General features: G+C 42.0%; 1 protein-coding gene across 1 annotated transcript; it reads right to left on the bottom strand.

Moving 5' to 3' along the window:
• Positions 1 to 5,180: 5,180 nt before the first annotated feature.
• LOC128266062 (uncharacterized) lies at positions 5,181 to 5,561 on the bottom strand. The gene is made up of 2 exons (XM_053002335.1): positions 5,478 to 5,561; positions 5,181 to 5,414 (listed from the first exon to the last, which is right to left on the bottom strand). Exons 1-2 carry the CDS (start codon positions 5,559 to 5,561, stop codon positions 5,181 to 5,183), a joined length of 318 nt encoding a protein of 105 aa, XP_052858295.1.
• Positions 5,562 to 13,860: the final 8,299 nt, after the last annotated feature.

Raw genomic sequence — 13,860 nt, 5'->3', positions numbered from 1 at the left:
AACGAGCAAACTAGCACATCGGAAAAGCAGCACAAGACCAAGCCAGATCATACAACCTACGGAAAAGAGACTGGAGACCCAAAGTAGGAGATCTCGTATGGGAACGACAACACCCACTGTCAAAGGCAGCTATTGGGTTTGCAGAAAAGTTAGCACCGAATTACGAGGGCCCATTCAAAGTGACTGGTTTCGTTTCAATAGTTATAGCGACAATAAAACATACGGCGACAGGAAAAACACACAGAGCATAAATAAACGAACTGAAACCACCAAAAGCATTTTTTATTTCAGAATATTATTTCAGAACTAGAAAACTCCCTAAAAAAATACCGGGAAAACCTGGAAAGCCTTAACCAGCAGCGGCGTCGAGTCATCATACTCGGGGCCGTGGACGTGGAGGCAGAAGACCAACCAGGGCGGCACCGGTCGCAAGGCAGGCACCAGCTAGAACAACAACGACGACAATGACAACACAAGGACATGGAAAAGGAACAGGATACGACACCAAACAACCGCAACGGAGAAATAGCCACAGATCAAGATCCCCACAGCAAAGGACATCCACAGGAACTAAACGAAAGCAACTAATGGACAGACAGCGACCACAGACGGCATGGATGAAGCCGAGACGCCTATACGACCTATATAGGGACCTGGGAGTTGGTCCAGTGGATCTATCCGAGGAGTCGGAGGAGAATTGGGACGAGGAGTGAGGAGGGACAGAAAAGCCACTCATCGACACCCAACACGAGGAGAAGGTGGCGGAAGTCGTAGCCCTCCTAAAGTCCACCTGGCGCCCAGGAAGCCGAGGGACCGAGGGAATTGGCAACCAGGATCCGGATCGGGCGAAGTGGAAAAGTCAGCGTGACGACCACGGGAGCCACGGCCTCCTAAACGGGGGGGGAGTGTGACGACCCACAGTCACAAATATATAAAATTTCATCTTTTTCATTAAAATGAACATTCCAAATACTGGTTTTGGAATACGCACCCAGGCCCGGTCGTGATCGCTGCGCCCGGCACGGTTTTCGTAACTCCGGCCCATCTCAGTGAGTTCCTACCAGAAATCACGTTTCCGGCTTTCGACCCGGAAACGATACGGAATAAAGCGGCAGCTCGAAACTAACGATGCCCCACATCCCACATCCCAGAACACAACGAACCCGACGTACTCGAACGACGAGACACGACGACGCCAAGCAGAGTACAATCGGCCCATCCGAAGCGCCAACACCAAGCAGTGTACCCAGCCACCGCACAACGTCGACAACAAGCAGTACACTCAGCCATCACACATCGGCAACGCCAAGCAGTTCCTCGAACCATTGCGCAGTGCAAGCAACAAGCAGTGCAACATACGGCCCTTCCGTAGCGCCGATCCCGCACACAAAGCAGTGCGATACTCAACGAGCTGCGATATACTCGGCCCTTCCGCAGCGTCGATATCAACCAGCAGTACCACATTCGGTCCTTCGGCAGCGCCAACTTATCACGCAGTACCACTCTCGTTAGAATTATAGTTAGAAAACGTAGTCTTAATCAATCGTACTATTAAAATATAACCATACTCTGTAGCGTTCGATTTGTGTTATTCTTTGGGGAAAGGGAGGTAAACCGATCAAAGGAGGAAATAAATTTCTGTCTCGAACGAGCTATACCGCCTTCCAAAACAGGGTCGTTACAGTGGCGCCCGAACAAATTGAACACAAAAAGACAGTATCCTCAAATAGAAACACCAAAGATCGTTTACCCTCTTCCTCAACACAACACAAAATAATACAATAATAATACAGACAAATTAACTCGAGGCTGGATAAGCAATGCCAATAAAGCCCAACTGGAAGCCTATCTAATAGAATTCGAGGTAAAACCAGAAACACTGTGCGAAGACAAATTTCAGATTTTATAAAGAACGGCAACCACGGCGAAAAAACTATCAAACGCCTTTTAAAACTGGCTCAAAAAAACGCAAGAAGCCCATCACCAGCACCTAACGGAACAGGAAACCAACCGAAAGACATTAGTGGAACAACCGACCAGGCCAGCGGATCATGAGGAGAAAGCTATGGAAAGGATCACACATAGACACCAGGGACGAGAACGAGCCAGCGCATATTCGTGCTAGAATTCAGGAAAATCATGCGATTCACTACGCTCACAGAAGAAAAAAAACTGGAGTGGGTGTACCGAAACAGTCGAGTGGAGTTCAAGCGATATGCTAAACGTGGAGAATGCCAAATGCAATGAATGCAATTCATTGCTGCCGCAGGACTGAAACGACGGGAAACGGAAGACGCCCATGGGATCAGATCGGGCACCCAGGGCACACACCACACCTGCAACATCAATAAAGTTCAACGGTCGACGTCTACTAGCACAAGTCATCATAGGCAGCACAAGAATTCGTAATGCAATTGACACAGGAGCCACACGGAGTTTTATCGGCCAAGAACTAGCCAGCAGAATAGCCAGACATGGAAAAAGAAAACAAGTAATTGAAGCCCTATGACTTGCAGACGGAACAAACAGAACGGTCACAGAGGCACTAGAAGTACCAATACAACTCGGGACACAAACAAACACAACAACACTGTTAGTCCTCGACGAGGTGATCGGAGACCTACTCTTGGGAATAGACTTCCTAGAACAATGCAACGCGACACTAGAATCACAGCGAAAATTAAAAAGATGAAGAGGAACAAACGCAGAAGCAAGAAACACAAGAGACACGGCATCGGACCACTAGAAACAGAGGATTTAACAGGCGCACAGATCCAAGAGACCCTCAAAAGGGACTTAGAGATGATGAGCCAAATCAAAAGAGTAAGTCACATTGCAAGCCACAAAATCTTCATAAAGCACGACCGCCCAAGTAAACAGAGGTACCACCCTCGAAACCCAGCAATGCAGTCAATAATAAACAAACAAGTCGACGAACTCATAGCACAGAACCCCATAGAACCCTCGCACTCCGCCTACAGTTCGCCAGTGGTAATCGTGGAGAAGAAAAACAAGGAATGGAGGCTTTGCATAGACTATAGACAACTGAAAGAGCACTCTGAGCGAGTCGCATACCCAGTACCACGAATGGATCACATTCTCAACCAACTCCGCGAGGCAAAATACATTATCACACTGGATCTGAAAAGTGGCTACTGCCCTTCGGATTACACACAGCACCAGCGACGTTCCAAAGAGCGCTAGACTCAGTCATCGGACCCGAGATGGAACCATTCGCGTTCGCATACCTGGATGACATAGTGGTAATCAGACGCACGAAACGGGAACACCTGGAGAAGCTACAGGAGGTAATGAGGCGACTCCGCAAGTCAAATCTTAAGATCAACACAGAGAAATTAAGGAAGAACTCAAATACCTAGGACACGTAATCAGCGCAAGAGGTATACACACCGATCCACTACGGGGCCAACGACCACATTTTTTGGCCAAAACCCATTTTTTAAAAGTCGTTAAATATATTTTTTTTAATCGCGATGGTTAGGAATAACCCTAATCTTAAATGTTGCAAACACAAAATTTTAACAGAGCGCATTACTGTTAAGCTATTAGCTATCAAAGTCAGCTGTTTGTGCAACTTGAAGCGAGCGCTGTTAAGTCGTAAATTTTTCTTCCAAATATAACATTAAAAAAGTAGCAAAAAGTGCAATTTTTTGGCATGCAGTCCAACAATAGTGGTTTGTAATATGTGTTTGTAAACGTGAATTGTAGTTATCGATTGTGGTGTCCCTGTAATCTTGTGTAAGTTATAACCCCAAAAAAAATAAAATTTTTTCAAACTCTAGAACTTGTTACATGTTGTAGATTATTCAATTATATGTTAGTATAAAAGTGCACTTTTGCGCACTTATTCTGAAATTAATCTTTTTACTCCGAGTTTTTTAACATATGGAAAGCAGAGGCGAGGAGATTGCCATTTTTGATTTTATGAAACCGTTCATATGAACCTCATTCAAAGCAATTTAAGGCAATTTTGTTTAAAAAAAGTCAAAGCCTTTTGCTACAATATAACACAGAAGTGGGCAAAGTGCAAAAAAAAACTTAAAATTATTCAACATTCTTCTTGCCTTAGCTCGCATTCAAATGTTAGATTACTAATTCAAGCTGCAAGTGCAACTGCTCGAAAGCGCGATCAGCCCAACCTTGCCTATATTTTGAAAATTTTAATTATTTATTAAAACGAAATTATAGATTTCTTTATTACAGAGTTTTTTAAATTCTTTTCAATAAAATTACTGCGTTTACTCTAAAAATAACTTCTCCCAAAAGAAAAAAAACCTGTTATATGCTAAAAAAAAGGAAAGACCACTCCCATTTTTTTTCCAAACGTGTATTTTTTTAACATAGTCTTCTAAAATTTTTTTTTTCATTTAGTATTTATTTAATTTGGCAAAAAAAATTTAAAAAAAGGGCGTAACCCCGACCATTTTTTTATAAGACCTTGCTTTTCGTATTACAGACTTAATTTAAAAAACAAAACCCGAGAAAATGTCTTCGTTTTTAAGTTATTAATTAATGCCACAAAAAGTAGTCGTTTAGTGCATTGGCATGTTTCACAGCGACGTACGTACTGTTGTATGTCTCTGTGCATCCCTTGCCAGTAGTACGATGCCATTACCCGATGCTTCGTTTTTCTAACCCCTTGGTGGCCTGCTGTAGCTTCGCTGTGGTTTTCTCGTAGCACTCGTTCTCTTTGGTTCTTAGCCACGCATAGCTTCCACGGTTGTGTTTCCTCGTCTGCGGCCCATGACGGTAGATGCCTGTATAGTTTTCCTTCTATTAATGCGTAATCTGGCCATGTTTCTGGTTCTTTTTCTATTGCAAGGAGTTTCTTTTTTATCCACTCGTCCTCCTCTACTTCGGCTCCGTGTATTTCTTCCTCGAGTATTCGGGATAATGCGTCTGCCACGACGTTAAGCTTGCCTTTGCGATAGCGTACCTCCAATGAGTATGGCTGCATTGCCAATGCCCATCTAACAATCCGTCCTGAAGGGTTCTCGATCGAGTTAAGCCATTTAAGTGCTTGGTCCGTGATAACGACGAAGTGGTACCCTTCCAGGTACATCCTCATTTTCTGGATGCCCCACTGGCGTCCGTCTGAAGTATAAAGGTTTTTCCAAAGTCCGGACAAGCCAGGACCGGAGCTTCGGTTAGGGCTTTCTTTAGATTTTGGTCGCCTCTTCTGTCTCCTCGGTCCATTTGAACTTTGTCCCCTTCTTGACCAGGTTGTAAGTGAAGTTCGGGATGAATCTTCTGTACCAGGAGGCCACCCCTAGGAAGCTGTGTACTTGCTTCGTTGTCTGTGGGCTTGGCATGTTGAGAATCGCGGCTATCTTTTCTGGATCGGTGTGTATACCTCTTGCGCTGATTACGTGTCCTAGGTATTTAAGTTCTTCCTTAAAGAAGAGGCGTTTCTCTGTGTTGATCTAAAGATTTGCCTTGCGGAGTCGCCTTATTACCTCCTGTAGCTTCTCCAGGTGTTCCCGTTTCGTGCGTCCGATTACCACTATGTCATCCAGGTATGCGAACGCGAATGGTTCCATCTCGGGTCCGATGACTGAGTCTAGCGCTCTTTGGAACGTCGCTGGTTCTGTGTGTAGTAGTGGCAGTAGCCACTTTTCAGATCCAGTGTGCTTATGTATTTTGCCTCGCGGAGTTGGTTGAGAATGTGATCCATTCGTGGAACTGGGTATGCGTCTCGCTCAGAGTGCTCTTTCAGTTGTCTATAGTCTATGCAAAGCCTCCATTCCTTGTTTTTCTTCTCCACGATTACCACTGGCGAACTGTAGGCGGAGTGCGAGGGTTCTATGAGGTTCTGTGCTATGAGTTCGTCGACTTGTTTGCTTATTATTGACTGCATGGCTGGGTTTCGAGGGTAATAACTTTGTTTAATTGGGCGGTCGTGCTTCATGAAGATTTTGTGGCTTGCAATGTGACCTACTATTTTGATTTGGCTCATCATCTCTAACTCCCTTTTGAGGGTCTCTTGGATCTGTGCGTCTGTTAAATCCTCTGTTTCTAGTGTTCCGATGCCGTATCTCTTGTGTTTCTTGCTTCTGCGTTGGTTCCTCTTCTTCTTTTAAATTTTCGCTGTGATGCCTCCGCATTCTATTGTCACGTTGCATTGTTCTAGGAAGTCTATTCCCAAGTCTCCGATCACCTCGTCGAGGACTAACAGTGTTGTTGTGTTTGTTTGTGTCTCGAGTTGTATTGGTACTTCTATTGCCTCTGTGACCGTTCTGTTTGTTCCGTCTGCAAGTCTTATGGCTTCAATTACTTGTTTTCTTTTTCCATGTCTGGCTATTCTGCTGGCTAGTTCTTGGCCGATAAAACTCCATGTGGCCCCTGTGTTAATTGCACCGCGAATTCTTGTGCTGCCTATGATGACTTGTGCTAGTAGACGTCGACCGTTGAACTTTATTGATGTTGCAGGTGTGGTGTGTGCACTGGGTGCCCGCTCTGATCCCATGGGCGTCTTCCGTTTCCCGTCGTTTCATTCCTGCGGAAGCAATGAATTGTTAGAATTCCGTCCTGTCCGCATACCCAGCAAAACGGTCTTGGTTGGTTATTGCATCCACGTGCTATGTGTCCCACTGCTTTGCACCGCGAGCATCTATTGTTCATGTCCCAAGATCTTGTGATGCCCCTGTTAAGTATTGGTTGTGTTTCTTGAGGTCTCCACTGGTTTCTTGGTGGTGTCCAGTATCTTCCTGGTGGTTGGTGTCCCAAGCGAGTTTCCGGTGCTTGTTACGTTGACTGATGTGCTGTGTGCCCATGTGGTTATAGTGCCTCGAATTCCTCGGCTAGCTACGTTTAGCATATCGCTTGAACTGCACTCGACTGTTTCGGTACACCCACTCCAGTTTTTTTTCCTCTGTGAGCGTAGCGAATCGCATGATTTTCTTGAGTTCTAGCGCATATTCCTTCGCTGGCTCGTTCTCGCCCTGGTGTCTATGTGTGATGCTTTCCATAGCTTTCTCCTCATGATCCGCTGGCCTGGTCGGTTGTTCCACTAATGCCTTTCGGTTGGTTTCCTGTTCCGTTAGGTGCTGGTGATGGGCTTCTTGCGTTTTTTTGAGCCAGTTTTAAAAGGCGTTTGATAGTTTTTTCGCCGTGGTTGCCGTTCTTTATAAAATCTGACATTTGTCTTCGCACAGTGTTTCTGGTTTTACCTCGAATTCTATTAGATAGGCTTCCAGTTGGGCTTTATTGGCATTGCTTATCCAGCCTCGAGTTAATTTGTCTGCCATTGTATTATTTTTTGTTGTGTTGAGGAAGAGGGTAAACGATCTTTGGTGTTTCTATTTGAGGATACTGTCTTTTTGTGTTCAATTTGTTCGGGCGCCACTGTAACGACCCAGTTTTGGGAGGCGGTATAGACAGAAATTTATTTCCTCCTTTGATCGGTTTACCTCCCTTTCCCCAAAGAATAATCGAACCCTACAGAGTATGGTTATATTTCAATAGTACGATTGATTAAGACTATGTTTTCTAACTATAATTCTAACGAGAGTGGTACTGCTTGATAAGTCGGCGCTGCCGAAGGACCGAATGTGGTACTGCTGGTTGATATCGACGCTGCGGAAGGGCCGAGTATATCGCAGCTCGTTGAGTATCGCACTGCTTTGTGTGCGGGATCGGCGCTACGGAAGGGCCGTATGTTGCACTGCTTGTTGCTTTCACTGCGCAATGGTTTGAGGAACTGCTTGGCGTTGTGCGGTGGGTACACTGCTTTGTGTTGGCGCTTCGGTATGGTCGATTATGCACTGTTTGGTGTCGACGATGCGCTGTGCCTGGGTGCACTGCTCGGTGTCGGAGCTTCGGAAGGGCCGATTGTACTATGCTTGACGTCGTCGTGTTTCGTCGTTCGAGTACGTCGGGTTCGTAGTGTTCTGGGTCGTTTTGGAGGAACGAACTACTTGGATTTTCTAGTGGGATGTGGGAATGTGGGGCATCGTTAGTTTCGAGCTGCCGGGCATCGTTAGTTTCGATCTGCCGTTTTATTCCGTATCGTTTCCGGGTCGGAAGCCGGAAACGTGACTTCTGGTAGGAACTCACTGATATGGGCCGGAGTTACGAAAACCGTGCCGGGCTCAGCGATCACGACCGTGCCTGGGTGCGTATTCCAAAACCACACCGGGCGTCGGTGATCCTCACCAGGTCGTAGAGCCGAATTCAAACCGAACTCTTACGGATCCACCACCACTACCAAGACTAACTACCAGAACACTTACCCGGGTATTCCCCCTAGTTGTTGTTTCTTCGAGAGTCGTCGGAACGCAAGAGACTGGTCTGGGGCTGTGTCTCCTCTTATATAGGCGCTGCTTAGTGAGACCAGATCGGACGATGATGATAATCCCGCTTTGGATAATCAAGTTTATTGGGTGATGATTATCGGCAATCGATAACTTCGTCGAATAAATGTGACCGGAAGCTGTTGGCGTTTGAATAATAAAAGGCCAGTGTTTGGAATGTTCTTTTTATAATTTAATGAGAAAGATGAATTTTTATATATTTGTGACGGTGCATCGTCACAATCGCAGGAAGTTTGAAGAGTAGATAGAATCAGACCTTATTTCAAGTTAGACTTCTGTTCCTATAATTTCGGTCTCCCTTGTAAACGCGTTATGTAACCCGATGACCAGCGTTTCCAGAACTGCTCAACTAAAATCTGGCGCCTAATTTTTCATTTCTTCTGTTGGCAGAGCCAGTAATGAATCCCCAGTTCAGAAGTGACCTGGAGTTAATACCATCAGTTCTTTTGAATCATTGCTCATAATGGGCGTGCATTCAAACAAGCTTCTATGTGAGCAAGCACAGTGGATAACTCTTCGTAAGTGAGCGTATGATCACCAAATGTCTTTTTTAATTGATGATTTATTGACTTAACACCCGCCTCCCATAATCCCCTAAAATGTGGAGCGGAGGAAGGCCACGATATACCCTACTCTGTCAGCCGGTCAAAATTGGTTTTTTCTATAAACATCTTATACTGAACATTACGCCACATGTTATGTTGGCAGAGCGAATAATGACTTCCCAGTTAAGAAGTGATCTGGAGTTAAAACCATCAGATCTTTCGGATTATTGCTTAGAGGACACAATGGTTGTGAATTTAAAAAATCTTATATTTGACCAAGCACAGTGGATAACTCTTCGTATGTGAGCTTACGATCACCAACTTTCCTTTTTAAGTGGTGATTTATTGACTTAACACCTACCTCCCATAATCCCCCTCATCTTACATCGTATACGCCAACTTGTCTGCTTGCATCTTTCGATTTGCGCCATTTCGAAGTTCGTGCCACAGTCGCAATATATGTTATTACAATTTTACGTCGTCCGATAATAAGTTTTTATATAAAAATGTCGCCAGCGATTCTTGGTGATCTGGTGGTCTTGGTCGCAAGCCTTCTTTTCGTTATAGGAACGTGCAAATTTGGGATAACTTTCCTGGAATTCAAAACGTATATTAGCCAGAGCTTCTAATCTAGCCTACATGTCTCCCTCTGATTTATTTTTATCAACTTTGAAATTTTTCCAGGATCCGGTGTACGGAACTAAATATCGCTTCTTTTTCCGCAATCAATTCCTCAAAAGCTTTAGCCAACAAATACAGTGCACTTACCTGCGTAAATATTCCGCGCTCTCAATGATCGGCGCTCGCGCAAAGTCCAAGGTCTGTCACACGGAATGCTTGCAACCCGGATTTTGGCACCAAAAATGTGTTGGCTATTCGCTGCGTAGTAACGGAGCCCTAATCTTCAGCAAAATATGACGCGGCGCACAGGGTGATTATCGACCAGTGGCGGCGTTGGAAGTTTTTTATTCCCAATGTTCCGAATAAAAGCAAAATAAAATAGAACAAAGAAAAATAGGCAATATAAATACCCAGACCTCGAGCCAGCCAAAACACACCATAATAACAAACCAGGTCACAAAGAATTTTAAGTATTACTAAACGGAAGGCACACCGAGCAGGGTGAAGAAGAAGAAAAAGTAAAAGTACGACACACAAGCATCTATGAAAGTATAAGGCAACAACAAGCAGAAAACTTTGGAGTAATTTGAAGTTTTCGTTAAAGTGGAGAAAATCTAATAGCCTGATTCCATTGGCGCATTTATACGCATTTAGCCTAAATAACAAAGGAATACTGTAATCCCATTTAAAACAAAAGCGATATATAAATGATATTAGAAATCATTCGCCCCAAATATATTTCGAAAATTTTAGGATATAAGATGATTTCTAAGTTTATTGAAAAATTTAACGAGACCAGACCATAATTTTGAACAGGACAAAAATATTCAATTACTGTTACAGAAACAAATTAATAGACATACGGAATTATATCATTATATACCACTAAGTATTCTAATAACATTAAAAAACCACAACATTATTTTAGGCTATAAGCTGATTTCTAAGTTTATTGAAAAATTTAACGAGACCAGACCATAATTTTGAACAGGACAAAAATATTCAATTACTGTTACAGAAACAAATTAATAGACATACGCAATTATATCATTATATACCACTAAGTATTCTAATAACATTAAAAAACCAGAACATTATTTTAGGCTATAAGATGATTTATAAGTTTATTGAAAAATTTAACGAGACCAGACCATAATTTTGAACAGGACAAAAATATTCAATTACTGTTACAGAAACAAATTAATAGACATACGGAATTATATCATTATATACCACTAAGTATTCTAATAACATTAAAAAACCAGAACATTGAGACAGAAACGACACAATTAAACAATACCAAAATACAAATAAAAAAGCTAGATAGAGAAGACGGAATTTTTTAAGAGAGCGAAAACTTTAAATAAAAAAGTCGAATAACTTAAACAACAACAATTATTAAAAACGATGAAGATTGTTTTGCAAACAAGACAACAATAGAGTTTCCAACAGACGTACGACAGCTATTATAGAGAACCAAAATATACTTGCTTTAAATTCTGACAAAGGAAACGTGACCGTACCTACGACATAAAATGATTATGATGAAAAAATGAACAATATACTTGACGACTTACAAACCTACAGACTGTTGAGGCATGATCCCACCCTGAGACTACAGACTAAAAATAAAAAATTTTTTGCAATCTACTAAAAATGGACAGTATTACACAGGGGGAAAATTTAAGTTAACAATTAATACAGCCTGGCACCTAGGATATACGGTTTACCCAAAATTCATAAAGAAAACGCGCCTTTACGACCAATTTGCTCTATTATGAACTTACTGATAAACGACTGAACGTTCAATGTAAAAATTGGAGCAGAATTTAAAAAACGAAGATGACTTGTATGACTTGTATCGTTTTATGTTGTGTCCCTGTTCCCAAGCGTACAAATGGCCAGAATTGGAGGAGCCCCCCAGTATTCCGAGGAAACTTTTTATGGAAATCTTACGTTTTGTAATAATCTAAAACAGATGTCATACATACAAGGACTAAACATTTAAACAACTAAAAGGACTTCCCGGCCTCTCCCATTATTGCTGACATTGTCATGGACCAAATTTTAAAACTATCGGTAAAGCACGATTACTGACCAAGTGGAAGACCTGTTTGAAATAGTAAATGAAAAAGATATTGACGGAGTTTTGGAAAAATAAAACACTTATTTCAAAGACACTAAGTTCACATTTGAGGTCGAATAAGAAAGAAATATCGTCGCTGGAACTTTTCTGCAGTTCCTTTTGTTGTTGCCCAAGCCGTTCTACGTCGCCGCTGCAACTTTAATTGGTTAATGTCCTGCTTCAACTGGAACATGGATTTAAAAAAGGAAGTTGGCAATGTCGAGTCGCCAACCAGAGTGTGAGCATTCTTACCAAGATATAAAATTTGCATGTATTAAATTATTATATAAGAATGAATTATATGTGAATCGCTTTGGCCCATAGACAAGCAAATAAAATACTCGTCGTCGACCCAATTAAAGCAAACATAATTCCCCTAGTTTTCGACGTAGTGAGCACCAATTGCATAAAGTGCATATTGTGAAAAGTGTAGTTCTAAAAATTAGAGGCAAAATCGTCGCAGTTTATCAGAACATTTCAGAATTTTCCCGCGCTTTTTACAATTTTCCCGCGCTTTTCATAATTTTTGCGCCTTTTTGCACCAGGCTTATATATTCGTTTCCCTAAGTTATTGGTCAGTGTATCATTCTGCGTTAGCATTTGCCTACGAAGAGCCGCTAGCAGCGTAAACTTACACCCGCACACCGACACCGCTGCCGCTATTTCGAGTTATCTTTGGATGTTTTCGTTCTCGATCGGTGCAGCGTTGCAATTTTCGTCTGCTTAAACGTTTGTTCGTTTTTCGGTACGCTTGAGCTTGAGCGTTAGCTCCCCTACAATGCGGGAGTGCGGCATATTACTGTTGCAGGGTTTATATAAAAAATATAAAACCCTATTTAGATACTTTTTGCTGTAATCTCTCGGCTCCCCTACACTGCGTGCGATCGGTATATTACTTGTCTGTTTTTCTTATTAGATTATTAAACGCATAAATAATATTAATAAAAATAAATAATTAAAAATAAATAATAAATATTAATAAAATATTTATTTTAAGTAAAATAAATATATTATTAATATTAATATTTTTATTAATATTAAAAATAAAAATTTTATTAATATTAATATTTAATACCTCTTCGATACGAACAAAAAAATAAATACAAATAAACGCAACGGCAAACAAGGATATCGAAGAACTTAAACACCAACATGATGTTTGCATGAAAACTATTAACTGAACGTATCGCCATTTAAAAGAAGCTAAAGTATCTGTGAATCCGGTTGAGCTTGATTGTCGATTAAAGATTCTAGATACGCACATTGAAAATGCTTCACTTTTGCAAAAGATTGGAAACTGCGCTTCCTTCGCAGCCCTAAATGTTCAGCAAAGATTCGATTTCGCTAAAAAAAGCACCCTTATGCCCTTCTTAAGAAAGGGTCACACGGTCAAAAAATGCAAATCGAACAGATGTAGATTGTGCAATTCCTCAATTCCTTGCTACACATATATTCCCCAAACACAAATCTCGAGTTGCCACCCCCTTCTCAGCCCACGCTCATGCAGGAAACTCCATCCACTTCGAATGTTTTGCATGCGATTCCATCGGATATAGTCATTCTGTCAACTGCTATTGTGAGCGTTCAAACCAAAAGTGGCGAGTTTGTATTAGCTCAAGCGTTGCTCAAAGCTGGTTCACAAATAAATTTTGTGACCTATGAGCACGCTCGGAGGCTCAAAATCGCATTGGTATTGGCATTGGTAGAACTAATGCCCAAGCCACAAAAAAAAAAAATACATACGATTGTGAAGTCGGGAGTAAGGAACAGCCAGTTGTCGTTCGATTTTTGGATAATAAAAAATATTTCTGGTTATCATCCGGATCAAGCGGTGAAGACCAGCGGGAGGAGAGTGCCTGAAAATATTCAGTTGGCAGATCCATTCTTCTTCAAGCCCCAAAAAATAGATACGCCTTATCGGCGCTGATACGTTCTTTGAACTTTTTTCTATTGGCCAGATAAAGCAGTGGCTGAAAAAATAAACATCTCAGGTGCCAGTAGGAAGCCTTGTAATCAATTGACACAACCCTGAAGCAATTTTGGACTGTGGTGGACTTGCCGCCCAATACTAAAGTCCATTCATCTGAGCAACAAAGCTGTTGAATTCAAGGAGTATGTTTTCAATGGGCCACATGTCTTCCACCAATGACAAAATTCCGAATAATCCGCACTATTTCATTCCCCACCAATGCGATCTACGGCCACAAAGTACTTCAACTAAGTTGAGAGTAGTTTT

This window comes from Drosophila gunungcola, unplaced genomic scaffold, assembly GCF_025200985.1.
Source record: "Drosophila gunungcola strain Sukarami unplaced genomic scaffold, Dgunungcola_SK_2 000259F, whole genome shotgun sequence".
NCBI classification, from domain to species: domain Eukaryota; kingdom Metazoa; phylum Arthropoda; class Insecta; order Diptera; family Drosophilidae; genus Drosophila; species Drosophila gunungcola.
Note: the sequence above shows the minus strand (reverse complement) of the source record. Positions and strands in the feature narration are given on the sequence as shown.